This window comes from Ceratotherium simum, chromosome 37 (genome assembly GCF_057802395.1).
Source record: "Ceratotherium simum simum isolate JZ-2026a chromosome 37, ASM5780239v1, whole genome shotgun sequence".
In the NCBI taxonomy this organism is placed as follows: domain Eukaryota; kingdom Metazoa; phylum Chordata; class Mammalia; order Perissodactyla; family Rhinocerotidae; genus Ceratotherium; species Ceratotherium simum.
The window spans coordinates 4,129,340-4,155,143 of NC_141936.1; the positions used below are offsets into that span (position 1 = coordinate 4,129,340).

A 25,804-nucleotide genomic window follows, 5' to 3' on the forward strand; every position below is an offset into this window, starting at 1 on the left:
GCACCCCTGCCAGCCTGGGCGGCGGCAGTGCCCTGTGGACCAGCCCTCATCTGGCTCCATCGGTCGAGTTTTGGGGCCAAGAGCCAGAGCCTCACTGATCAGGCAACAGCGTCTGAGATGCCCGCGGCTGCCCAGAGTCAGCACCCTGCTTGCTACAACCTGCTCCTTGAAATACTGACGTACCTGGGCGAGTGTTACTGTCGTTCCCGGACAGAGAACCCGCCTGTCTGGGACCTCAGTCCACCCTCACTGTGACCCTGGGAGTGGGCAGGTCAGCATGCACCCATTTTACAGATGAGAAAGTGGAGGCTTTTGGGGGATAAGGAAGTTGCCTCTGGTGTTTCTACTGAGCTGAGATGAGCACTTGGCTCTCAGTGTCCACCCAGTGCCGGGACCCTCTCTGGGCACAAGTGGCTCCCCACCGAGGGCAACAAGCACAGCGTGAAGGCTGGCCAGGAAGGGGAGTCTTTATTTAGCAAACTCATGTCCAGTGTCGGCTCTATGGGAGGGTCTGGAGTCGGGGCCAGCACCTCCTCCCTTCCTGATCCTGGCAGCCCTAACCCCCTGACACCCCCCCAGTTCATATCTTCCCGAGTGTCCCTCCCTGTGGGATGCTGAAACAGCTGGCTGGGAGGGCACTCTGTTCCATCCAACAACTCGCCTACTGCCCTTCAAGCTCTGCAGGCGGGTGGGAACACTGCAGAGACCCCTGTCCCAAGAGAGCCAGGCTGCAGGGAGGCAGTGGCCAGTGGAAGATTCCTGAAAAGAGTCCTCCCCACACACTGCCTGTTGGGGCCATCATACGCTGCAGGACAGCCCTTCCCCAAAGCCCTGTGGGCTTGGGCCAGCCTCCCCGGGCCCCACACTGGGTGGAGGCCCATCCTCCTGGCTGCCATGGGGGCTGGGGACAAGCCACATCCCAGGGCCAGTCATTCAGGGCTCAGTCCCCAGTGCCCTGTTCACGAGATACTCTGCAGCACCTGGTGGCCCTCAGAGGGAGCATCCACTTCCTTTCCTCAGTCCCTCGTGGAGGAGGCGTGGGTGACACCCGGGTGACCACAGGAAGTGGCCGCACCTCATCAGGGCCCAGCTGATGTGCCCCCACCCCTGCCATGCGTTTTCCTCTGGAGCCGGGTTCACCTTGGAGGGTGGGGTGCCGGCCCCCTCTGCTCAGAGCCCCCTTCAGCCACCGCCTCTCTCACAGATACTCCATCCATTCTTGCTCTCAGGAGCCTGCAGGTGGGGCCCTGCGCTGCCTCGGTTTGCGTGGCCGGGGCCAGGGGCCAGTGGTCAGCTGGAGGACAGGAGCCCCACAGGGAGCCCTCCTTTCTGGAGCACACTGGGGTGGGGCACTGGCATGGCGAGGCAGTGGAACACATCTGTCAGCAGGTGGCTGTGTGTGACTGGCACACATGTCACCGTGGCCCATCTCCCTGACCTGGAACATTCCAGAGGGCAGTCGGGTCTGACAGGAGGCCTCTTGCCCATCAAATCCCATTCTCTCCAACCTCCAGCTCCTCTCCCACTTCACAGACTGGGGAAAGAGGCCTGGGGAGGTGAAGGGGCATGGCCCAAGGTCACCAGAAGGTACCGAGGCAGGACGAGGGGAGGGCAGACGGAGGCTCCAGCTGCGGCCCAGACTACCAGCACTGGGGGAACAAAGGGACGGGACGCCCAGGCGATTTGGGACACTGGAAAGAGGCTCCGGGGAAGTGGGCTGGCATCCCAGGTGCCCGGGGGACAGCCAGGCAGAGGGACCCGGGGCTGGGACGGCAAGTCGTCTAACTTCAGGGCCGACCAGGAGACTGACAGGGCTCCTTGGGTTCAGTGGTGAGAAGGATTCTGCAGCTGAGTCCCAGCACTGAGGAGGCCGCACCTGTCAGGGGGCAGAACTGGAGCGCAGCAACTAGCAGGCTGAGTATCTGCTAGCCTGGCCTCGGCGTCACCTGGCCACCAGGTGGGTGAAAAAGGAAAAGAGGAAAGAGAACCAAAACCACCCCCAAAACCCCATTCTAGAGGAAGGCTGGCTGCCAGCCCTTCTCACTGTCCGAAGCTGAACATTTCAGCCTCTTTTTCCTTCCAGAAGGCAAAGCTCCGGCCGATGTAGCCACAGATGTCCTCATTGTTGAAGCTGCCCCACTGGGAGCCAGGCCCCAGCCGCTGGGCCGCAGGCTCCAGGCCGCTGCTGGGGATGGCAGCGTGGGGCAGGGGCCCGAGCAGGGTCAGGCCTGTCTTGCGGCCCGGCTCCACGTCCCAGGCGGGACCACGGCTGGAGCCGAAGAAGCGAGCTTTGATGTCCTCGAAGCCATCAGTCCAGGTGCGGCGGCCGGCAGCCACCTCATCCGTCACGGCCTTGTGGAAGGCACGCACGGCCTCCCAGCCGTGGGCACCCAGGTGCTCGAAGACCTCGAAGCAGAGCAGGTGGCGCATCTTGCGCTCCTCGGCCGGCAGGTCGCACTCCAGGAGCTGGAAGTAGCCCAGCAGGAAGAGGTCCAGCGTGAGGCTGCCGTAGGGCACGGGCGCCCCGTCCACGTGGGGCAGGAACTGCTCGGGGGACAGGGGCCCGCGGGGCCGCCGGCTCAGCCGCCGCAGCTGCCGGGCCGGCACGTGCGCCATGATGGCCTTCCAGTTGCCCAGCAGGTGGGCGATGATGCTCTGCTGCTGCCACAGGTGGCCGAGCCGGGGGCCCTCGCTGGGCGGCAAGGAGGGTGGCCGAGGGCCCTTGGCCACCTCCTGCCCCCGCGGCCTAGCACGGCGGGCCTCCAGGGTCCTGCAGGCGGCCGTCTTGAGGGCTGGCGTGTAGGCCGACTTCTTCCAGTGGCTGAGGAAGAGCATGACGATGCGCTCCTTGCGCAAGTTGGCCAGGTCGGGACCAGGCACGGCGCCCGCCTCTGATGAGGCCTCCTCACAGCTGATGCCCAAGTCGCTGGCCTCCTCTGCGTCCCCTGGCCCAGGCTCCCCTCCCATCAGGGCCCCGTGGGGCTGCGGGGGTGCCGGCCAGGAGCCTCTCAGGCACTGCCCGGGCTGGGCCCCCGCCTCACTGGGGCCCGGGTTTGGGGCACAGGGCAGGCCAGGGGCCGACTCGAAGTTGCCTCGCAGCATCCGCACGGATACCCCGCACTCCTGGATCTCGCGCTGAACCGTGCTCCGCGGGGGGCTGGCTGGGGTCTCCCTGCGGGCCTCCTGCTGGGGCAGGGCAGCTGGCTTCTCCTCGCCCTGCACCAGCCCGTTCATGCCCTTCAGCAGCAGGGACATGCTGCGCACCAGCCGGGAGATGTGGCTGCACCAGAAGGGCAGGGGCTGCCCTCTGGGCTGGGCCTCCGAGGAGCCCTCGGGCTCAGCTACCAGGGTGGGGCCCTCCTCGCCCTCCAGCCCCTCTGCCCGGGGCAGGAAGTGGCTGTTGACAGTGATGCTGACCGGGGGCGTGGGCAGCAGGGCCTGCAACTCGGCCGCCAGCCGGCCCAGCTCGCTCTCATACTCCTGGCAGCGGCGCCGCAGCTGCAGATCAGTAATTTGCTTCTCCAGGTAGACCAGGTCATCCTCAGTTAGCAGCTCCCCAAAGGGGCCCAGGATGGCCCGGTGGGTCTGCGAGTACCGCCAGGGCGCCTGCTCCGCAGGGCCCGTGCTCGTGCTGTCGTCCTAAACACAGGGAGGGCAGGTCAGTGGGGCAGTGGCCCACACTCATCGCAGTGGGGAGAGGGCATGTCCCTGCTGGACACAGGCTCCTCGTGGCCGGCCTGGCCCCAGGTGCCCCCGGGGACCCCAGCCCAGCCCCTGGACACCAGCTGGCCCTTGCCTGGACTTAGAGAGTAAACAAGGTGGCTGGCCAGCCCCAGTCCCAAGTCTGAGGCTCAGGGCAGCCACCTTGCCCTGCAGGGGTCCAGTCTTTCCCCTCAGAACAGGCCGGGGCACCTCTGCCCTGCCATTCCATATCTTCCTAATCTCCCCCTCATCTCCTCAATGTTTAATCCAAAGGATCTCTCTCCTCAGAGTCCTCCCAGACCGTCCTACCAAACTCCAGAACGTTCTGTGGTTGGGTGGTAGCCTCAACCACTCTGCTCTGGGTTCTCCCCGAGTTTCACCCTGAAACATGCCCCTGGGCTTGCCCTGGCACCAGGATACAGCCCTGCCCCCCAGTGCTCAGTCTGTGGGGAAGACAGACATGGAGGGAACCTGAGCCCACCATCCCTCATTCATTCCACTCCAGCAGTCTTGCCTCCTCCTGGTCCTCCCTTGGGCCAGCCCTTCATGCCACAGGACCTTAGCACTTGCTGTTCCCTCTGCTTAGAATCACTTGTCCCAAATTCTCACAAGACTCCTCTCTCATTTCGCTCTGGCCCTGCTCAAGGTCACCTCCCCAGAGAGGCTGCCCTGAGCACCATATGGAACAGCACCCGCCCCCGCCCACCCCCACCCCCGCTTTTCACAGCTTTGCATCTCTCCATAGCACCTGGGATCACCTTCCCCGCCCCACACACCCAATGCAGTTGCCCAGTCACCCCGTCTTCCCCGCTGCAATAGAGGCTCCAGGGGGGCAGGGCTTGTCCCCTTCACTGCCGAGAACCGGGCTTGGCACAAGGTAGGCGCAGATTCGAATCATTAGATAAAAGAGCCTGTGAGCGTCACGCCGCTAACGCAGGTGAAGGGGCACTGCTCATAGCCTCTGATCGGGTTCAACCTCATCTTCTGCAGAGGAGGAAGGTGAGGCCACAGAGGGGCACTCAGTACGGTACCTGGGTCTCAGGACTCGAGGCGTGGGCCCAGGTCCCCACCTTCCACGACCACCTGCTGGGACAAAGCCTCCTGCCCCACCTCAGCCCTCTACCCCCGGCCCCACCCTGTCCCACCCCGCCCCAGTCCCTCACCATCCCGCCCTCCACGCCCCGCCCCTGTCCTGCCCCACCCAACCCTCCACTCCGGGCCCCCGCACTCCACGCCCTGCCCCGCCCCGCCGGGCCCCACCTGGGCCTCTGGCTCCGGGTCTGCGCCCAGACGCGCCTGCAGCTTGCGTACCATCACCTGCCGCTTCCACTCAGGGATGGGCCGGCCACGCTCGTCCCGCGTGGGTACCAGCCCGTCGAGGTCGCCGGAGGGCAGCCCATCCAGCTGCAGCGCGGCCAGGCCGTCCGGGGCATCCCCCGCCGCCGGCTCCGCCCCCTGTGCGACGCGGGCTGGTCACTCAGGGCCCCGAGGGCACCCGGGCCCAGGAGCAGAAGGAAGGGCCTCTCGGCGCGAGCATGGCCCAAGAAAGAGGGGTGGTGGGGGCCGGCCAGGGAGGGCAGGGGAAATCACGACAGCACCCCGTAGCCTCTGAGGGCAGGGGCCTGAGATGTCCCCTGTGGGACCCAGGCGTGTGTGGTGGGGCGTCGCTGGCTGAGAGAGGCAACCAGAGATTCCTCCCTCTTCTGTATATGGCCGAGAAGAGTATGCCATGTGGGTGGGCAAATTCCTTTGGGGAACAGTTGCATAGACAAAGTCTGGTGGCCAATTCTGGACTGTAGGACTTGTCAGAGCCTTAATGTGCTGTGTGCACTGTAACACTCCAAGAGGGGTGGCACTGTGCAGCATTTCCCAAACTTGCACAGAACATAGGGACTGCGACTTCCCAGGACGCATTCAAGGAAAGGATGGGCTGGATTGATTTATAAGGGTCTCGTGCCCAGAAAGAGGAGCAGGCCTCCTCCAGTGGGTCCTGGGCTGGCTTGGAGCCCCCAAGGAGGAGCCCCCAAGGAGGAGAGCACTGCGTTCTGCCCACCCTTCCCATGGACGACTGCTCCTCTATACTGAGATGGCAGCGCCTGAAGGGGGCAAGGGGCATCCCTGGGTTTAGAGGTCAGGATGAGGAGCTTGGGCCACTGGGACTCCCCGGGATCAGAGGAGGGTCCCACGTCTTCTATGATGAGGTGACAAGCTGCTTGTGGCCCTGAAATTCCCGTCTCCTCAGAACCCAGGGATGTCCTCCAGAGCCAGCCAATCACCCCAGGCGCCGGCCTGATGTCCACCCGCAGGCAGTGACCTGGCCTGGGCCCACATAGGACAGCACGGTGAGAGGCTAGCTGGGCTTTGAGGGTTGGCTGGGGGCGTTGGGAGACAGGGACTGGAGGTGGGGGCGCACCGTGGGGATGGCCATGGCACTGGCGGCGACCCTCGGGGGGGCTGCGCAGGTCGTCTGCTCCCTCGGAAGAAGCTGGTCCGGCCAGGCCGGGCTGAGGGGCGCTGCTGCTGGGCGGGGGGGCTGGAGTCAGAGTGGCTTCCAGAGAGGGCCGGGGATGAGGAGTAGAAGACCCTGGACCTGGGGCAGAACCAGCCCCCCGCAAAGTGCCATAGGGCCAGGCAAACTCATTCATGGCTGGGGCCCACCCCAAGCCTGGCGGGTTGCACAGCTTGCATTTTACTCCGCTCATCCCATCCCAGGGCACGTCCCCTGCCCCCTCCCCACCCCCTTCTATGGCCTGGAAGGAGCTAGAAGGGCATAAGTTTTGGTGCTCTGAGGACATAATGCAGCCCCATCAGACCGCAAACCCTGTCCTCTTACCGCCCCTCCCCCCACTACAAACACACACCTAGGGCCACACTCCGAGTGAGAAACATCCTGCATCACACGCACACACACGCACACGCACACCCGCTTGGACGTGTGACTGTATAGCTACAACCCATTCCGTTCCATTCTCACTACATATGGGGCCTGCTGTCATGTTTCGTGCTGTTCCACTTCATTTTGATACGTGCTGGTCACAATCCCCTAATGGGTGGTGACCTGCAGTGTGAGGACGGTTCCCCTGTCCCCTGCTGGCCCACGGATGCTTGGCCTGCTGGAGTCTCAGACAACAGGGGCAGATCCGAAAGGGGCCTGGGCCCCAGTGACCCAACCTTTGATTTACCTCTGGACAAGCTGAGGCCCAGAGAGGGGATGAGGCTGCCCAAGATCACACTGGCAGGAGAGCCAGGCCCTGGGGCTCAGAGCTCACAGAGGGACCCCAGAGGGCTGGGCAGGAGGCTGTTGAATTGTGATCATAATAAGGGCCCATTATGGAAAATGGTGATTCTCACTTTAAAGAAGGAACAGAGACAACAGAGGAGACCTGGAAGGAGTTGGGGGTTGGGCGATGGGAGGGGTGACCCCAACCCTGTCCTGAGAGTCCTGCGTGTCAGCTGCCTGGAGTCAGCTACTCCCCTACCCGCCCCCTCGAAGGACCTCAGAGGGGAGGCCAGCAGCGCCCTCTCCTGGCACCCGTGGCCCAGGCCAGCCCTCCCTGGGGACGTGTACTCACAGGTGGGGCTCCTGAGACCTGAGCCCCCTCTTCTTCCATCCTCCAGGGAGTGCCTCGCGGCTGACAGTGGAGGAGGGGGGAACGGTGGTGGCGGGGGCGTCATCAGGAGTGGCACCTGTGGGTGGACAGGCCTGGTCAGCGGGAACCAGGTGGGCCTCGACTTGGGCTGCCAGCTCTCCCAGGTGGGGCTGGGGGCATCCAGCGGGCTGCCCTGACCCCATCTCCCCGGGGGGCTGTGCAGCTTGGAACAGGGCTGGAGGGGGTTAAGTGTGCAGGAGAGAGGGGCAGTGCCCCTCGAGTACTGTCCCCCTGTGTCTCTCCACCCCCTCCACGTTGGGTGACAGGCTCCCCAAACACCCCCATGCATTTGTCTGAGTGTCGTCACTCACTGTGCCCCCATGCCGCCACCACCACCACCACCAGGTGAATCCCCATCTCAAGGCCCCTCAAGGCTCACGGGCTCCCTCTGGAGGCAGCTTAACTCAGCAGCTCCAGGCCCTGTGTCAGGGCCTGGTGTCCGGCTTGTGCTCACCTCTCTTTGGCCTTACAAGGGATGCATGCACACATGCACACGTACGCACAGGCATCCATATACACGCACGCACACACACACACACTCCCTGACTATCCCTGACTTCCGTGCTGAGACGAACCACCTGGAACCGCCCCCCCTCTCTGAGGGGAGAGCAGGTGCCCGGCCCCTGGGCACAGGGGAAGACCACAACGAACTTGGAACTCTTCTCAGCCCTGTAAGCAGGAGCTGTCCCAACCTTTAGAGTGGTGGTGCTGTGCCCAGGACCCATGATGGAGTGTCCAGGCTGCCTGGAAACAGAGACCACCAAAATCAGCCCCAGGGAGCCTGGGGTTGGGAAATCCATGCCCGGGGCTGCAGGGGCACCCACGCCTCACCTCCACACCCTGCTCCACGTCTGGGGCAAGGCACAGACCTGGCCGTGGCTACCTCTCCTGCCCCCAAGCGCTGACAGGTCTGCTGCTGGTAAGAGCCCTTGACCTGGAGTGCCCCCCAGCTCAGCCCCGCGAGGCCTCAGTTGTTGCATCAGACCGACGGGAGCTAAGGCTCCTGGGCCGGCCGGGCAGGAGGCACGAGGCGTGCCGGCTGCCCTGACACTGCAGGACCGTGCTCACCTCCCCACCTCTGCGTGTCCCTCTTTAGGCGGCAGAGAAATTCTCCAGGAGGACACCCAAGCTGTCCTCCAGCCAGGCTTGACACCTTTTGGTTTAAAGCTGAAAGTCGAAGGCTGGCTGACCCGGTTTCTTGGATGGCAGGCACCTGGGCTCTTGGCTGCACTGTCACCTTGATGCCCAACTGGCACCCGGCTGCCCCAGCTTGTGTCTCCAGCTAGTAGGGCTGCACTCTGCGTTCCCTCTGAGCACCCCACCCTGGCCATCAGACTGAAGCTCCTCGCCTCCCTCCCTCCCAGCAGTGGGCAGTGGAGGCGGGACACAGTCTCAGGGCCCCCAGTTGGCACCGGAGAGAGCCCTGAGAGGGACAGAGGACCTGGTTCAAACCAGCCGCATGCAGGATGTGTGGCCTGGGGCTGGGGCTGGGGCTGGGGCTGGGGCCGGTGTCAGGGGCGTGTAGCCTGTGCTGCAGCTCAGTTGAATGCTCTGCTGTCTCTTGAAATGCTGAATCGTTTTTGAACAAGAGGCCAGCATTTTCATTTTGCACAGGGCCCTGCACGTGAAGTAGCCGGTCCTGCTGCGGCAACCCCCCACCGGCCCCTCGGAGCATCCCCTTGCTCATTGGTAAGGTGGGCCCAGTCCCGCCTCCCAGCAAGGAGGGCAGGCCTTAAGTGGCTCTCCCAGCCTGGGGGTGCACTCAGGAGAACCCTGGCTCTGCACCCACCGTCTCCAGCCCCTCAGTCACACTCCGGTCCAGGACCCTCAGTCCACCGTGGCCACTAGGAAGGAACACAGCCTGCGACCCCGTCTGCCCGGCCACCACGCACCTCACACGTCACTCCTTCCGGGAATCCGTGCCGAGAGCCCAGGAGCCCGGGCACACGGCGGGATGGGGATGATCCACCGGCCCCCTGCCTGGGAGGACCCTCGGAAGCAGGGGCCGGGCTGTGAGCACAGGGAGATGCGGCTGTCCTGGGCTGTCAGGGGTGTCGCAGCTGCCGCCCCTGGGAGCAGGAGGTGCCGCATTAATATTTGAAGGCCGAGGTGTCAGGTGGCCAGGCAGGCTTGGGCTGGGTGTGGGATCCCTTACCATGGTGCCTTAACTCCACAGCACAAGGGCCAGCGGGGAGACCCTCCGGGTAGGTGTGGGGAAACCTGAGACCCCTGGGTCACGTCAGAGGGAGAGACTACCCAGAGGAATCCCCTAGTAGTGTCTCCACCCCTAGTACAGCCACCAGGGCACAGATGGGGAAACTGAGGCTCAGAGAAGGCAAGGGGCTTTCTCAAGGCCCCACAGCTGGGACGTGGCAGAGCTGGGATCAGAATCTTAGTTGACACTCCAGTCCTGACTCCTGCCAGGGCCAGGAGCTCCTGGAATCATTGCTGCTTTGGTCCAGGGGCACCAGCAGTGGAGGCAGAAGCAGGCAGGTGGAGCTCTGGGGGCAGGGGAGGCCCGAGCACCAGTTGGGTCTCTCACACTCCTACCAAGGATGCAAAACCCTGGCCATTGCTCGGGGCTGTGTTTGCAGGGAGGGACCCAGAGGAACAAGCAAGCTGCTTACTGCTCACTATAAAATGGGGGTTCCCCAGGCTCAGTGGTCCTCAGCTGTGACACAAACCTGCTGTGTGCACAGCAGCCATCTGGGCCCATGTCATGCCACCCTGAGACTTGGGGGAGCAAGGGGACCTGACAAAACATGATGCTTGCTCGCTGCCATGTGTCTCAGAGTCTCGTGTCTTCTCCCAGCGTCCACGACACAGGCACAGGCTGGCTTAGGAGCTTTAAGCAGGGTCGAGTCAGCCCCAGACCCCACGGCACGGCTGCAGAAGCTGGCTCTGACAGTCTGACGGACAGAAGAGGGCTGGGCCCTGGGTGGGCCCTTGCCACAGGGCCACCCCAATATCCCCGGCCCCTGCCTAGCCAGGACAGGGCTATGAGCCTGGCCATGTCTCCCCTGCAACCTGTCTGTGCCTGGGAGCCCTCAGCCCCTCCCCGCAGTTGAATCTGCTCTCAGGGGTGAGGGGCAAGAACTGCCCCTCTGCAGGCAGAGTGCGGGGCTTGGCTGGGGTGGCAGTGGCCCCCTCATGCAAGGGAAGACGGAAGAGGCAAGAAGTTGTTCTGGGGCCCAGGAGAATGGACTTTGGCCCCAGCGCAGCCCCTGCAGCCTGGGGGACCTCAGGCCACCCTCCTGGTCCCTGGGGACGAATCCTGCTTCACCTCTTGCCAAGGAAAAGCCCTGGGGAGTCTCTCCCTGGGCCTCAGTTTCCTTGCCAGTAGGTCAGGAAGAACTCTGCAGTTGTCGGGAAGATGGGAATTATGGAGACCGCCTGGCAAGTGGTGGGACCCCGACCTCATCGCTGCTGTTACCACAGTGTCACCACGTTCTCTGATTTTAACTGGGACAGGACAGTCCCACAGCACAGGGGTCTGCTGTGATAGGAGTGTCCACGACCCTGAGTCCCACATAAGGCTCTGGACACTAACTAAGTCTACAAGGACCCACAGGAGCTGCAGATGTTGGGTCCCAACCTTTGGGGTCCTGACAGTTGGTCACATGCTGCCCCCGAATTGGGCAGTTGCCCCGAGGTTGGCACCCTTCCCGTGGCCTGCTGTCTCCTTTCCTGCGTTTTTGGTGAGATTTGAGCAGCACCAGCCTGCCATGCATTATACATTGTGGACAGCTGTGGCCAGCCGGGTTACAGGCCTGTAATGCCACAGGGGCCGAGAAAATCATGACCCACAGATGGGCGCCGGACACCAGTCACCATGGCTGAGATTCTGTTATTGGCTGCACAGCCAGGCCCCGCCCCTCCCTGGAGGGGGGAGGCTGCCCAGGGAAGTCCCTTGCTCTCTCTGGGCCTCAGTTTCCCCATCTGTAAAATGCAGTGGTCCTGGAGCCCTTCTGGACCTAGGGGCCGGGAATTAGCACTTGCTGGGGGCTCCATGTGCATCTCTACCTTCCAACTAGGCTCTTCAGTCCCATTTTACAGATGAGAAAATGGAGGCTTGGAGATGCTCAGAAGTTGCCCAGCCAGGAAGACCCACTCCAACCCTGGTGGGAGTGAGCACAGGGGTGGGGGCAAGCAGGACAGCCCCAGATGCCATGGGAGTCACCAAGGGGCTTGCCTCCCCGAGCATGGAGGGCCACACTCACCATCCTGGGCTGCTGTCCCTAACTGTTGCCCCCTGGCCAGGATCTCACTGAAACCTGGCCCTACAGCCAGGAGCCCAGCTGCCCCGCCCACTGCCTGGGGGTCGGGGTGCAGGGGGCCCTGCTAGTCACTGCCCCACCCGTCAGAGAGGCCCAGCCCCTCTCTGGGCAGTGGCTAAGCGCAGGTCCTGCGGACCCACCTACGAAGGGGGTACCTCCCCTGGGGCAGGTCTCGCCACTGCCAGTCCAGCTTATTCCCCAGGCTGCCTCTCTTGGGACCTATGACTCCCTGGGGACAGATGCAGGCTGTCCTGTCGTGGGGATAATGATGGCTTTCACCACCTCCTCTGAGTCTGACATGGAAAGGGGCCAGTGCAGGCGACCTCTGCATATTGTGTTTCCATCAATATTGCATCAGGCACACAGCTTCCCCTGGCCTGGCGGCCCACAGCTGACGGCCTACCCTCCCGCGGAGCCGAGACTGAAGGGGTACCACTCCAGCCAGGGGTGAGAGATGGCACCACGTGCTGCCCTGGGCGCTCACTGAGGGAGAAGAGACAGATGCTTGAGTCCTGAAGCTCGCTGCAGACGCACTAATGAGCCTCGAGAGCCGGGGGTTCAGATCTGCATGTGCCCGCCCTCGGGCCCCAGATGCAGACTATGGGGGACTGTGGATCGGAAGGAGGTGGATAAGCCCACCCACCCTCCTCCACCACAGGTGGGGCAAGTGGACAGGCTGAGCCCTGCTGGCCCGCAGGTCGGGGTGGGGGGGAGGATACCCAGACAGCCCAGACGGCTTGGGGAATCCTGAGTGAAGGGGACGCTGCCTCAAATCCTGTGGTGACACCAAGGGGACAGCCAGGACCAGAAGAAACCCCCGGAAGCCTGAGATGGGCCACATCCCCACAGCTCTGGGGGTGTCGGGAGAGCACCCAGAGCCCCCATCCCGGCAAGAGAGCTGAGTGGAGGGGCCAGGAGGGGCTGGCAGATGTGCCAGGGTCTGGGGAAGGAGGGCCGGGGACAGAGACTCTGCTTGGACGGAAGGCCCAGACCACGGGCACTGCAGCGTGGCTGGGCTGGGGATAGGTCAGGGACCCCAGCCTGAGGCCAGGCAGGATCTGCTCCCTGGCAGCAGAGCAGCTGCCTGCCCCACCTCGTAATTTCAGCTGCCAGGCCTACCCCAGTGACCACACAGGGGCCCGGGAGGGACCCAGGTGGCCGGGGCATTCCTAGCCTGTGGACTGGGAAGTCCCATCCACTAAACCAGGAATCCGCTGAGTTCCAGCAACTTCTCAAACCCAAGCCAGAAAGACAACCTCTTATCAAACAATACCCAATCGAACATTTAGTAAATGGGTAATTTAGTAAATAAGTTACTTCAAGCGGTAACTGTAGTTCCCGTTTCTGAAATATCAACACCAGGACAAACCAGGGCAGTGACGCGTGCCCAGAGCACCCGAGCTGTCCCGAACCGCGGCAGGCCTGGGGGGTTTTCAGGAGGCGGGGACAAGAGGCTCTTGGCGGTGGCCGGGTGAGGACCGTCCCGCGGGCCCCAGTGACAAGGACGACTGCGGCTCTACTTCAGTTGGTCCTGGACGCTCTGGGGACGCCCCCGAGGGAAGAGGAGGTGAGACCTGGTGTGGGGGGCACGTCACCTCTCTGGGCCTCGGTGCTATCACCTGAAATGGGCAGGCGACCCCAGGGAACCTTCTGAAGGGGCGGCCACTAAAGAAAACTGGCAAAAACTGTGGCAGGTTGGACTAACTTGTCATAGTAACTGCCTATGGGGGTTCCGGAGGGTTCGCCTCTCCAGAATGGGGGAGGGATGGGTGGGAGGGCACGGGGGAGCCTGGCTCCACGCTGACCAACTACTGACTTCACCCACCTGCCCATCCATCCATCCGCCCACTTGTCTGTCTGTCCGTCCACCCTCATCTGTCCATTTGCTCCTCTGTTCATTCAACAACCACTTGTTGTGGCCTGTCATGTGCTGGGGGCTGGGGCCAGCAGGACAGATGAGGTCCCTGTGCTTACATGGCTCAGAGTGGTGTGCGGTCATGTGAGGTCACTCGCCAAGACCAGAGAGCACGACTGGAACCTGCTGCCTTCTGGCCTGCACAGGGCTGGCCTGGCCTCATCAGGGTCACCTCACCGAGGACCCATGGCCCTGCTCCCACCCCCAGGGCATCCTCAGTCTGACATAACGTCACCAACAGGAGGCCTGGCCAATGTTCAGCCACAAGCCCAGGCCTGGTCCCAGCTATAGCCCCAGGTCTATCATGGCCCCTGTCACAGCCGGGGCCCCTGTCACGGCCCCTGTCACAGTCTGGCCTCAGCGCCTGGCCAGCTGGCTTGTGGTGCTGCCTCAGTTCTGGCCCAGGCCCCTTTCTCCTGCAGATGACATGGTGTATGTACACAATGAGCTTTCCAGCTACCTGGGGCCTGTCACCTCTGCCCCCAGGATGGATGGGGACTGCTCACCGGCCGGGCCGTCTCCCGCAGGTACTGGGCGCAGTCCTGGTGTCCGTGGTACTCTGCCAGGTCTGCCGCCGTGTAACCGTCTTCATCCCGCAGGGAGGGGTCCACGTGGTGGGAGACCAGGGTCTGGCAGCACTGCAGGGAGGGGGCGCATGTGTGACCCGCTGCGGCACACGCCGGAGCCCCTGGCTTTCACCCAGCGCTGATGGAGGGCAGGCACCGTGTGAGCAGCTCACCAGCCCCATCTCCCAGGTGGGAAACTGAGGCTGCTGACAGCTGAGGAGCCTGCCCAAGGCCCCGCCGGCATTTGCTGCAGGGGAGGACTTGAATCCCGAGCCTCACCGGCAGCCGCCCGGTCCTGGCAGCAACGGCACCAAGCCCCGCAGGCACCAGCACATCCTTGTCCCAGGTGGGAACCGAGGCGCCCCAAGGACAACATAAAAAATAGACTAAACGTAAAAGTCACCTTCCTAGAGCATGAGAGAGGTAACAAGGAAAGTGAGGAATTACCCAGCCAAGCTCAGGAGACAAGGAAAATCCGGGGGGATAAGCCCACTACCCAGAATGGCTTTTGCCCTAAGAGCATGTTGATGCAGGAGACACGGTTTTAACCTGAGTGGTTCTTCCACAGCCTCACGGGACTAGGGAGACCAGGAAAAGCTCAGGGTCCTCAAAGGGGGGGCTCTGAGTCACCACCTCCCACTGTGGGCTGAGGGCTCCACCCTCAGAGAAAAGGTAAACCAGAAGCCAGCCAGCCCTCTGCTTCTTGCCGCACAGGTGGTCCAAGGAACCTCGAGCCTGGAATGTGGACTAAGACGCTCCTGGGCTGGCAATTCCCACGTGTGCCTGACAGGCAGAGGCCAACAAGATGTCATCCAAGGCCTCAAGTGACTCCTGCAAATCATTTTTCAAATATAATGTCCAGCATACAGTCAAACAAAACCAGAAGTAAGAGCCTGAAGACACAACACACAAGGAAATAGACCCACAAAGACCCAAGAATTCACAGACTGTAACACAACTGTACTTACTACTTTCAAAGAAATAAAAACCAAGCTTGAAAATTTAGGATGGAATTATAAACCATAAAAAGTGACACAGGGGGCAGGCCCAGTGGTGCAGCGGTTAAGTCTGCGTGTTCTGCTTCAGTGGCCTGGGGTTCGCAGGTTCGGATCCCAGGCGTGCACTGACACACCACTTGTCAAGCCATGCTGTGGCGGCATCCCATATAAAGGAGAGGAAGATGGGCATAGATGTTAGCCCAGGGCCAATCTTCCTCAGCAAAAAAAAAAAAAAAAAAAGAGGAGGATTGGCATCGGATGTTAGCTCAAGGCTGATCTTCCTCACACACAAAAAAAGTGACACAGTAGCTTTGAAAAATGACTAATTAGAAGGTCAAGACATAAACATAATAACCAAGTTAAAAATTGAAGCTGAAGGCAGCCCGGGGGCGTAGTGGTTAAGTTTACACACTCTGCTTCAGCAGCCTGGGGTTCACAGGTTCAGATCCCAGGCGTGGACCTACACACCACTTATCAAGCCACGCTGGGGCAGCGTCCCACATACAAAACAGAGGAAGACTGGCACAGATATTAGCTCAGGGACAACCTTCCTCACCAAAAAAAAAAAAAAAAAAAATTGAGGCTGAAGAATTAGTAAACAAAATTGGTCAGAAGCAGCAATCCAGAATACAGCACAGAGAGACAAAAGATGAAAACAGAAAACGGACTTGACACAGTCGGTCTAAAATGCATGCAATATTAATCCCAGAAAGGGAGGAGAACAGAATGGACACAGAGGTCACATCTGAAGGGATAATGGCTGAGAATCTTACAGAACTGATGGAAACACCAAAGCACAAATTCAAGATGCTAATAACAGGGGAAAATGAAATGGATGTGAGTCTATGGGAACCTGGTACTAGCATCTCAATTTTTCTACAAATCTAAAATGATTCTAAACTATTCTAAGATAATTTATTTTAAAATGGGGAGGGTCAAGCATTATCCTATATTTCCTGGATGAAGTATAATTCTAGAACTGTTAACGGATTAAGAGACTCAACAGACAAATCAATACTGTGTGGACCTTGTCTAGGTCCCCATTGTATCAGAGTCAGGGAGATGGATGTGAGATGGGTATTAGACGGACTGGACAGGAGATGATATTAAGAAATTATTGCGAATTATTTTTTGGTGTGATAATGGTTTCAGGTTGTGATAAAAAACAAAGGGAGTCCTCACCTCTTGGAGATGTCCGCTAAAGTATTTATGGATAAAATAATGTGACAGCCCCGATTTGCTCTTAAATAATACAGCAGGGCAGGCAGGAGGGAGTGGCTGAGGAGAAAGGGAATGAGCTGAGCCAGGAGCTGATCCTCACACACTTTTGCGAGTTTAGAATTTCCATAATAAAAAGTTTGAAAAGGAAAGCAGTTCTCAGCTTTGAGGCTTCAGTTATTTTCATATTAAGAGAGAGTGAGGAGCCAGTGGACTCTTGGCTTAGCTGTTCAACTTCTTGGGCTCCTGTAGAGTATTTCATTTGAAAAAAGATTATGCTGGTTAAAAAAAAAAAAAAGTTTGTAAACCACTGCTTGAGGCCCTCCTCCCGATTTGGAAGAACCACACTGCACTGGCTCCGCTCAAGCCTCTTCCGGCCACCACCTGCCTGTAGAGGACACGCCCTCCCTCGCCTCCCACCCAGAGGCACCTCCCGATCCTGCCACCTCCTCCTCAGATTCTTTCTTCTCAATGGAGCAGGAGGAAAAGGATGACTGGGGGTTATTTGCAGGCTTTTCCTCTTCTCTCAAGCCTCCTGAGGACTCACCCAGCCAGAGATTCACCCCACCCCCCACCCTGTGTTGCCCTCCCGTCTAGGTAGGGGATGGAAACTGGGGAGACACGATGGGGGAGTGAGTCCTGCAGGGCTGAGGAGGGGGAGCTGGGGTGGAGGGTGGGGAGGAGTGAGGGGCTCAGGACTCGAGAGGGTGGAGAGTCAGAGAAAGACAATGCTGTGAGCTGGGACAGTGTCTCCTCTGTGTTGTTCAGAAGGACCGAGGGCCTTCTGATGACTCTTGCTGTTGCAGAGTCTTGACACGGCTGAGACTGCGCCACCTGGGCCCCAGGGATACCTTGGGTTCCAGCCGGGAACTGTGTCCAGAATTGTAGACTCAAAATGGGACACTCAGGTGTATCTCATTAAAAGCCTCCCTCTCGACTAGCCTCACCTGGACCCGGAGCACGTTTCTCACGGCTCCAGATGGCAGCAGGCCGAGCCCTGGGCTGTGGGTGTGACACGAGAAAGCCCAGGAGACATCCGTGGGATGAGCCGACCCCTCTGGAGACTGTGCCGTGTGGGACTGGGTGGGGCAGGGGGAGGAGGAAACCAGGCATTGCCCTCAGATATGGCCTTGACTTTACGTGAGGTCCATGTGCAGGGGCCCCTGTGCAGGGGCGCCAACGCAGGGGCTGCCGAGGGCTGGGCCCATTCTCGGTGTTGGGCCTTAAATATGTGAACACCACCCCTGCCTACTCTGCATTTCTGGATGTTGTTTCCTCGGGACTAGGCCACGTGAGCCCCCAAGGTTTGTTTGGATGAGAGCAAAGGGGCTAACTTCACGCCCCTGGCCCGGCTCTGCTCCTATGGTGGGGCTCACAGCAGGGGTCAGCAGCCAAGGGCTATCCCGGGGGGACCCTCAGGAAGGCCAAGCCCTGAGAAGGCACTCGGGGAGTCTTTGTGCAAAGGGAGGGGTACACACAGAGGGGAGAGCATGGATTTTTTTCCCAGATAGATCAGAGTCTGGATTCCAGGCAAGTGACTGCCCCTCTGAGCCTCAGTTTACCCATCTGTAAAAGGGGAATAACGTCTATCCTACAGGGTTGTTGTGAGGGTTAAATGAGTTCTTTAGGAAGTGCCTGGGCATAGTAAGCATGCCAGGACTGCTAGTTCTGGAGGCTCATCGGCCCCACAGGCTCCCACCGCGCAGCCTCCCACCACAACTGCCTCACCTCCATTTGCCCATTCTCCGCTGCATCATGGAGGGGGGTCCCACCCCAGGAGTCTCTCATGATGGGAGCACCCATCAGCAGGAGCCGGTCTAGAATGGGCGTGTGGCCACCTCGAGCTGCAAAGTGGAGGGCTGTGGCCCCCTCGTTATCCCGCGCTGTCAAGCCGATGTCCGTGAAGGTGACCTGGGAAGGGGTGGGGACATGGTAATTGAGGCTGGACAGGGGTGACGGCTCCTAGGGAGAGGGATGGCTGCCATGAGGAGGACGTGGAGGAAGAAAGCCCAGAGCAGAACTGGGGGGTGACCTTCAGGGGCAGGAGCACCACTCCCCAAGAAGCCCTGGGGACAGAGCTGGGTCCTCACAGGTGCCCCATCACCCTAGAGTGGCATGGGGGGAAGTGAGCTCAGTGGTTTTATTGGGAGGCTCCACTGTCCCCAAATCTGCCCCAGCCCACCCCAAATCTTAACCCGAACATCCCCAGGGGCTGGCTTCACACCCCAAGTGAAAAAACGCCTCGCTGGCACCAGGAGACAGTAATGGATGTTTGCTGATGGAGGAAGGGAGGGATCGAGCAGGGAAAGGGCATCCTCTGGCACCAGGCCCATTTGCGCCCTGAACACGGCTACAGCGCAAAGACATGTGGATTCTGGGAAGTGGGTCCTGCATGTGTCTCCCCGGAGCCTGGTCATCCTGTGGTTTGGGCCCCGCCCTGCTGGCAACCACATGAGTGACTTCCAGCGGGCCCCGCCTCTCTGGCCCCCTGCTGCCCCTCTGGGAGGGCACCAGTGGGCTCTAGTCCACAGCATCCAGCTGGGCCTTGGGGGACTGCTGGGGGCCAACACTGTGAGTTGCCCACCCCCTTCTCCTACGGGCGCACACTGGACTGCGTGCATCTGAGACAGCCACGTCACCCCGTCTGCCAATGAGACCTGAGGGCCTCTTCTAGGAAAACTCTGCCTTCCTGACAGAAGGGGCTGGTGGATGTGGTGTCACCCCCTTTTCTCCCTCTTCCTGCCCTAATGTGGCCAACTTTCACCATGAGGGAAAGGCCAGGAGAGCAGCAGAGATGTGGCCCAGTGGAGATGGGGTTGGGCGGCTGACCCAAGTTCAACGGCCTCCTGCTGCTTTCCATGTGGGAGGGACGGCCTTCAGGCTGCTCAGTCCACTCGTCACCTGCAGCCAAAAGCAGAGCTGGCTGATCCAGTATTCAATCGTGTTTGTCAGGAGGACAGTGAGCCTGGAACAGAGGCCTCCCCATCGGCCAGCTCCCTAAGGGAGAGGGAGCCCTGGAGCGGGTGAGCCCGGCTGGAGGCTGCCCCTTCCCGCTCAGCCCCTCCCACAGGGAGGAGGGGGGCAGGGAATCACATCTAGAAAGGCCTTTCTGGCCCTGGGAGCTGGCCGGCTGCTCCTTCCCCAGGATGAGCTCATGGGGCTCCACGGGGCCCGCTGGATACAGGGCCCTCCTACCCACCCTCCCGGCCCCTCCCGGTCACCCCGCACTGCTCTGAGCTGCTGCCCCTCCCCCTGCACAGCCCACTGGCTCCCTTCCATCTGCCGAGCACCTGATTGTGCGCGGCCCTGTGGCCAGAGATGGCCAGGACTCAGGCTCACCCAGGAACCTGGAGTCCAGGTGTGGGGACAGACACATTTCTGGGAGGCCACGATCTGAAGTGTAAGGGGTCAGAACTACAGGCGCGGGGACAACTCCTCCCAGTGGCCAGGGTGGGGCCGATGTCTGGAGAGTCAGTACAGCAGGGGCCCCAGAGCTTCCTCCTGGGAGAGGACCTGGCTCCAGCGGCAGGAGCTGCGGAAAGGCAGCCCGGGGGGCATGCAGCCTGCGCAAAGGTGCGGCGCTGGTGGTGCCTCAGGGCCAGTGGAGGGAGGCTGGAGGCAAACGCTGGTGACCTCTGAGGCCAAGGTGAGCGGCTGGACTTCATCCTGAGGCCAGGGGAAATCCTCTGCTCCTTTCTTCACTCATTTGCTCACTAAACATCTCTGGAGCCCTGACATGGGGAAGGCAGCAGATGACAGTCCCTGCCTCCCGAAGCTCCTGGAACTTACACCCAGACATCCACCAAGATACTGAAGTCACATTTACAGTTTGTCAGGTGTTGGTGCTGTGGGGGAGAGACAGCAGGAGAGCAGGACAGAGGGCTGGGCGGGGTGGCTGCCATCCTAAAGGGGTGGGCAGGGAAGGCAGTGGGGGGGCCACGCACACCTGGGACCTGCCGCCTAGCAGAGGGTGCAGTGCATGCAAAGGCACCGGGAGGAGAGGAGTGAGGCCAGCCTGCTGAGGGGCTGGATAAGGAGGCCCCACGGGAAGTGGTGGCGTTCTAAGCGAGGAAGGGCTCTCCCTTCTCCACCAGCAGCCAGTGTGACATTCAAGATGCCCGTCAGACCTGCCGCTCCTCGCTCACAGCCTTCAGTGGCTCCCCAGGGCCCTCAGGAAAGAGCCCTCATCCTCCTGGGGCCTCCGTCTGCCTTTCCCCCCTCACCCTGCCCCAGGGGCCAGGGTATCCCCAACTTTCAACCAGCTGTGCCCTCCCCCAGGAATTTAATGTGGAACCCACCCTTTGCCCAGCCACCTCCGGTCCACCCTCAGTTCTGCCCCGAAACGTCTGTCACCTCCTCAGGTGACACTCCACTACTCTGGGCGGGGTGGCTGCCATCCTAAAGGGGTGGGCAGGGAAGGCAGTGGGGGGGGCCACTCACCCTGAGAGCACCCAGGAGACCCACCAGGACTGCCGGGAGAGGGCTCAGGGGAGGCAGTGCACGTCCAGCCCATGGCCACGGCTGGTTAAAGCTATGAGAGCCAGGCTGGAACCTGGATCCCAGCCTGGGTCGGGCACACAAGGGTGCTTGGAGCAATGGGGGGCCACCCCTCCACTACTCTGAGACCCCATCAGCTCTCTGTAATGGACTCAGAGCTCCCGGAGACCCCAGCTGGTCTGGTTTTCTGTGGTGCAGGCAGGAAGTCCGTGTCCCATCCTGGAAGAAGGCATCCCCCCAACCTGGGCCACTCTGTGTCCTGGGGTGTCAGGGCTTCCTTCTGGAAAGAGGCCTGAATGACCCCTCTATGGGTCCAGAAGGGAAGAGGGGTGGGCTCTAAGGGAGCAGGGTCTGTACAAGTGGCCAAAGGGGCCAGGCACTGCTGGTGCCGAGCGCAGGTGACAGAGCACAAGTCACAGAGCATCAGGGTGCCACTCACCCTGAGAGCACCCAGGAGACCCACCAGGACTGCTGGGAGAGGGCTCAGGGGAGGCAGTGCACGTCCAGCCCATGGCCACAGCTGGTTAAAGCTATGAGAGCCAGGCTGGAACCTGGATCCCAGCCTGGGTCGGGCACACAAGGGTGCTTGGAGCAATGGGGGACACATCCAATCCCCCAGCAACCCTGTGGGTCCCAGTGCTCAGGAGGGCAAACTGAGACCAGGGTCGGGGGGGCAGACCCCACCACAGCCAGGCCTTGTTTGCTCGGAGGCGGCTCTGGGGCTGAGGCAGGAGCAGGTGCCAGCCTTCCTGGACCTCCGCCACCCCCTCCCCCGGTGCCCCCTTACCAGCCAGACGACAAGCGAGTAGTGGCCACGGTCAGCGGCGGCGTGCAGAGCGCTCATGCCGTCGAGGGCTCGCAGGTGCACGTCGGCGCCACAGTCCTTCACCAGGAACTGGGCCAGGTGCAGGTGGCCCTCCTGGCAGGCCAGGTAGAGAGGGAAGGCACCGCTGTGGGTCCTCCGGTTCACGCCGCTGTTGGGGGGCAAGGTTCAGAAGGCGCTTGGCCCAGGGTCGCGGGGTGGGAAGGGGGCTGCTCCAGCCAAGGGCCCAGATCGAGGGGAGGGGTAGTCCTGCACCTGCCGGCATGTTTGCGCCCACACCCTTACCAGCTGAGGGGGCTCCAGCCAGTCACCTCTACGGTTGCACAGGTTGTGCACCCCCAGGGGCACCAGCCAAGGACACCGGCTGCTGGAAACCCGCTCTGTCCACGCCCCATCAAGCTGTGCGCACCACCAGGGCTTGCCGGCAGGGGGCACTTCTTAGGGGTGAGTGGTCCGGTGGGGCCTGCAGTGAACATCCAGAGCCCAGGGCCTGCTCTGTAAAGAGGCCACTGTGAGCAGGACACTAGCCTGTCCATGGGCGACCAGGCCTGGCATCCGAATTCCAGGCCGCAGCGTGGATGGACTGGAGCAGGTCACAGGATTTCCTTCTTCCTGCTCTGCCCCCACATTGCTGCAGGGCCAGCTGAGTACTTGGTCCCCGGTCACCCGCTGTAGAAAGGGCTGGTCCCCTAGCCCAGGTCGACCCCATCCCTTGGTGACACAGAAGTCACCTCTGGCTCCTGTGGTTGGTGCCAGATGAGAAGGTGAGCCTGGGGGCACAGGACCTTCCTGTGTGTGTGCCCGTGTGTGCGAGTACACGCACGTGTATGTGTGTGTTTTAATGTGAACTCTCCCAGTTCTCAAATGGCAGAAACTACTTTAAAGACTGTCAGTCTAAGAGGCACTCTGTGGCTGGTGAGGCTCGGGGCGGCCGGTGTGGATGCTCTGGGGAAGATGTGCAGAAGCGAGTCCTGAAGCGTCGGGATGGTTAGACCCGGCAATAAGCACGCTGTTCCACAGCGGAGCTGTCAGGCCTTGTGGGACACAAACGTGGGGCGGCCGGGACAGCCAGCCACCCGAACAAGAGGCCTTTCAGAGGAGAAGAGGTGTGGTCAGAGGCAGGCGGGGTGGGGGGAGAAAGGCAGCAGGTCAGGTGTGGGGTGGCACCAAGTCCCACTGCCGGCCAGGACGGGAGCCCTGGGAACAGCTGGTGGGGAGGCATGGGCACGGCGCCCCTAGATGGCCCGTCACTGTGCCCACGGTATCCTGTGTGTGGGGCAAGGACCAGAGGAGCACCACGATGGGGAAGGGGGAGGGGAGTCCTGCTGCCCCCACCTCACTGGGCCTGTCCTGTCCCTGCCCCTCCTTCCTCGCCATCCACAGCTCTGGGCGGTGGGCACAGGGCCACCGAGATGACGAGACTGGCCCCCCTGGAGGGGCTCCCAGTCCGGGGAACGGGACAGTGCAGAGGGAGAATTCGGGCCAACCTGATGGGGGCCTCACCCGCCCGAGTCCACTACATAGCCTCTGCCCCCTTCAGGTGACTTGAGGGTGCCTACCTTCCCCCGCTGGAGAAGTTAGGTCCTGAGAAGTCCCCAGATGGGCCGGGAGCCACCTGAGCATCACGGGGAGCTTTCTGCCCAGGCTGTCCTAGCAGCTTCCTGGCTGTTCTCACTGCCCCTCACACAGCTAGACCACTGTACCTGCATCCGCTGTAGGACCTGGCCTGGCACCTGCACTGCCGGCCCTGCAGGTTCAGGGCCCGTCCTGAACCCCCACTCAGAGCTTCATGCCCCGCCCACACTCTGGATCCAGACTGGCCACCCCTCGCGCCCGTGACAGTGTGCCTGCCCCATAAGGCCCACCTCAAAGGCCGCCAGCCTGTCCTCCTCTGCCTGCCTTGGTGTAGCCTCCCCAGAGGCCAGTGCCCCCAGACTGCCACCAGGCGGCGCTCCACCTCCTCACCTGCTGTAGGCGGCCGTCAGGAGCTTCAGGCAGGTCAGGTCCCCGCTGACGGCGGCGTGGTGCAGCGGCAAGGCCCCCTCCAGCGTCTCCAGCGTGGCTGCGTGGCCCTCTCGGAGCAGCCACTCCACCAGCACCGGGTGTCTGAAGCGGGCGGCCAGGTGCAGCGGGGAGACGCCCGAGGCGTCCTGGTCCTACCAAGGCACGGACAGGGTGGTGAGGGGATGGCAGGCCCAGACCCACCCCTGCTGGGCAGCATCAGTGTGGCCAGAGCCAGCTGCCAGGGCCACACTGCCTGGAAGCCCAGCTGCCCCCTCCCTCCTGCCCTCCCTCTGGTTTGCTCTAGCCGTAGGGAGGCGCTCTCTGCCGGACTGAGCGAGGCCACCTGGAGCGAGGCCACCTGGAGCGAGGCTCCAGGTAAGAGGCTGAGCTAGGACTCAAGTCCAGGTCTCCCGAGTCCAAATCCATGACCCTGCCACATCCAGGCCCCCTCTCCCCAGCGCAGTCACGGCCCCTTCTCACTCTCTGCTCAGTCAGAAAGGCTTCCACTTGCCCAACTGTGCCCATGTCGGGCTCGGTGACCTGCTCTGTGTCTGGGGACACTGCCTCTTGGCCCCTGCCCCTACCCGCACTGCGGGCCACAAGCCCTCGCGACCGGGGAGCATTTCCACCACAGGCGTCAGGCAGACCTGGGCATTCTCCTGGGCACAGAAATGGGCACCGCTCCTGCCCTGCTGCCCTCTGGGTCTTTGGAAGAGCAGATGAGCACAGGGGTGTGAGGCCACTGCACACTCAGGCTGTGACCATGAGTCCTCCCTCTCCCGGGACCCAGGAGGTCACCCTGTCACCCACCCAACCCTGTCAGAGCTTGCTCACCATCTCCCCACGGTCCTTCACCCGCACAGAGGGGCACCAGACAGGCAGGAAAAGGGGGAGGGCGGGCCCTGGTAGAAACGCCCCTGACAAGACCACCACTGAGACCTGGAGACCGTACTCTTTACCATCAAGGCTTTCGTCCCACTGCCCACCGTGGCCAGGCCCGTGCTGTTACCCATTGGGGTCCCCAGTCATCCAAGCCCGAATGCCCACCGCATTTCTCTCTGGACCCTTTTCCAGAACCTTTGGGCAACAGGCCCCACGGATCAGGCCTGATGAGAACACCGGCAAGACCTCCACTGGCCAGGCCAGGCGCTCCCTTGGGGGAGGGCGGGGGAGAGAGTGCTGCATGGCTGCTCTGTGCTGGGCGTGGGGAGCACAGGGGTGGGGCGTGGGGCAGAGACAGAACGACTGACTGCGTTGTGGGGTTTGTGTGGTGAGTCCTCGAGAGAAACAGAGCCCAGGGCCACGGTGCATGACCATGGGAGGCCAAGGGCTCTGGACCTTCTGGCTCAAGGCTCACTCCTCCCTCAACCCACATGGACGTGGGCCCGCCGGGCTGTCCCCAGCCCCACTTGGCTGCTGTTCCTGCTGTTCCCGCTCACCTGCAGACCGCAGCCGCCCTCTCGCACCAGCCAGCACAGCTCGGCCAGGCTGCCCGTGGCAGCGGCGTCGTGCACCGGTGTGGCCCCGTTGTGGGCCCGCTGGTTGCCAGGCAGCTTGGCGCGCTGCACCAGGAACTTGACACAGGCCAGGTGGCCAGCCCGGGTGGCGTGGTGCACCAGGCCAGCCCCCAGGGCGTCGGTGATGCCCGGGCCCAGGGCGCCAGCCTCCAGCAGCCGCTGCAGGGTAGCCAGGTCCCCGTCCTTGGCAGCCCCAAGTGCCCGCTGCTCCTCCATCCTCTGGCCCCGGCCACCCGGCGGCTCTCGGTGGCTCACGCACAGGCCGGGGCTTCCTGTTTCAGGCGTGGACGCAGCTCCCGGCTCCGGTTACTGGATAACAGCACACAGGGCAGATGGGAGGCGGCAGGGGGTGGGGGGCCAGGCCTTGGGGACCGGGCCTCGCACCCCTGCCCCAGCCACTCCCGAGGCGCCCAGAGCTGCGGTGGGCAGGGGCCCCAGGGCGCAGGGGAAGGGTCTACACAGGGTCCAGGTCAGGGGGTGGGCGCCAGCCAGCGGACAGTGCCCCGTGGCTGGACCATCCTTGTCCTCCCGTGGAGTGAGGGCCGAGGAAATGCACCGTGAGCAGCTCAGCCTGAGATGGACTTCCTGCATCTAGAGGGTGTTCACAGTTACTAACGTCCTTTCAAGGAAGCAGGAG

At 61.9% G+C, this 25,804-nt stretch overlaps 1 protein-coding gene across 2 annotated transcripts; it reads right to left on the reverse strand.

The window, feature by feature from the left end:
* Positions 1-595: 595 nt before the first annotated feature.
* ESPNL (espin like) lies at positions 596-25,383 on the reverse strand. 2 transcript variants are annotated; one of them, XM_004427729.3, is made up of 10 exons: positions 25,090-25,383; positions 23,612-23,802; positions 21,611-21,797; positions 18,055-18,237; positions 14,051-14,182; positions 7,293-7,389; positions 6,936-6,953; positions 6,116-6,219; positions 4,963-5,157; positions 596-3,639 (listed from the first exon to the last, which is right to left on the reverse strand). In XM_004427729.3, the coding sequence occupies exons 1-10, from the start codon at positions 25,381-25,383 to the stop codon at positions 2,041-2,043; spliced, it is 3,000 nt and encodes a 999-aa protein (XP_004427786.2). In that variant the 3' UTR covers positions 596-2,040. The 2 variants fall into 2 exon arrangements, with proteins under 2 accessions (XP_004427786.2, XP_004427787.2); XM_004427730.3 differs by lacking the exon at positions 6,936-6,953 and having other exon boundaries at positions 7,275-7,389.
* Positions 25,384-25,804: the final 421 nt, after the last annotated feature.

Excerpts from the sequence above, each read along its gene's own strand:
- ESPNL (XM_004427729.3), bottom strand. The coding sequence starts at position 25,383 with ATGGAGGAGCAGCGGGCACTTGGGGCTGCCAAGGACGGGGACCTGGCT. Across the intron at positions 14,183-18,054 it reads CGGAGAATGGGCAAATGGAG|TGCTGCCAGACCCTGGTCTC; the intron begins GTGAGGCAGTTG and ends CCCTCCCTGCAG. Across the intron at positions 5,158-6,115 it reads GTGCCATGGCCATCCCCACG|GGGGCGGAGCCGGCGGCGGG; the intron begins GTGCGCCCCCAC and ends CGCGTCGCACAG.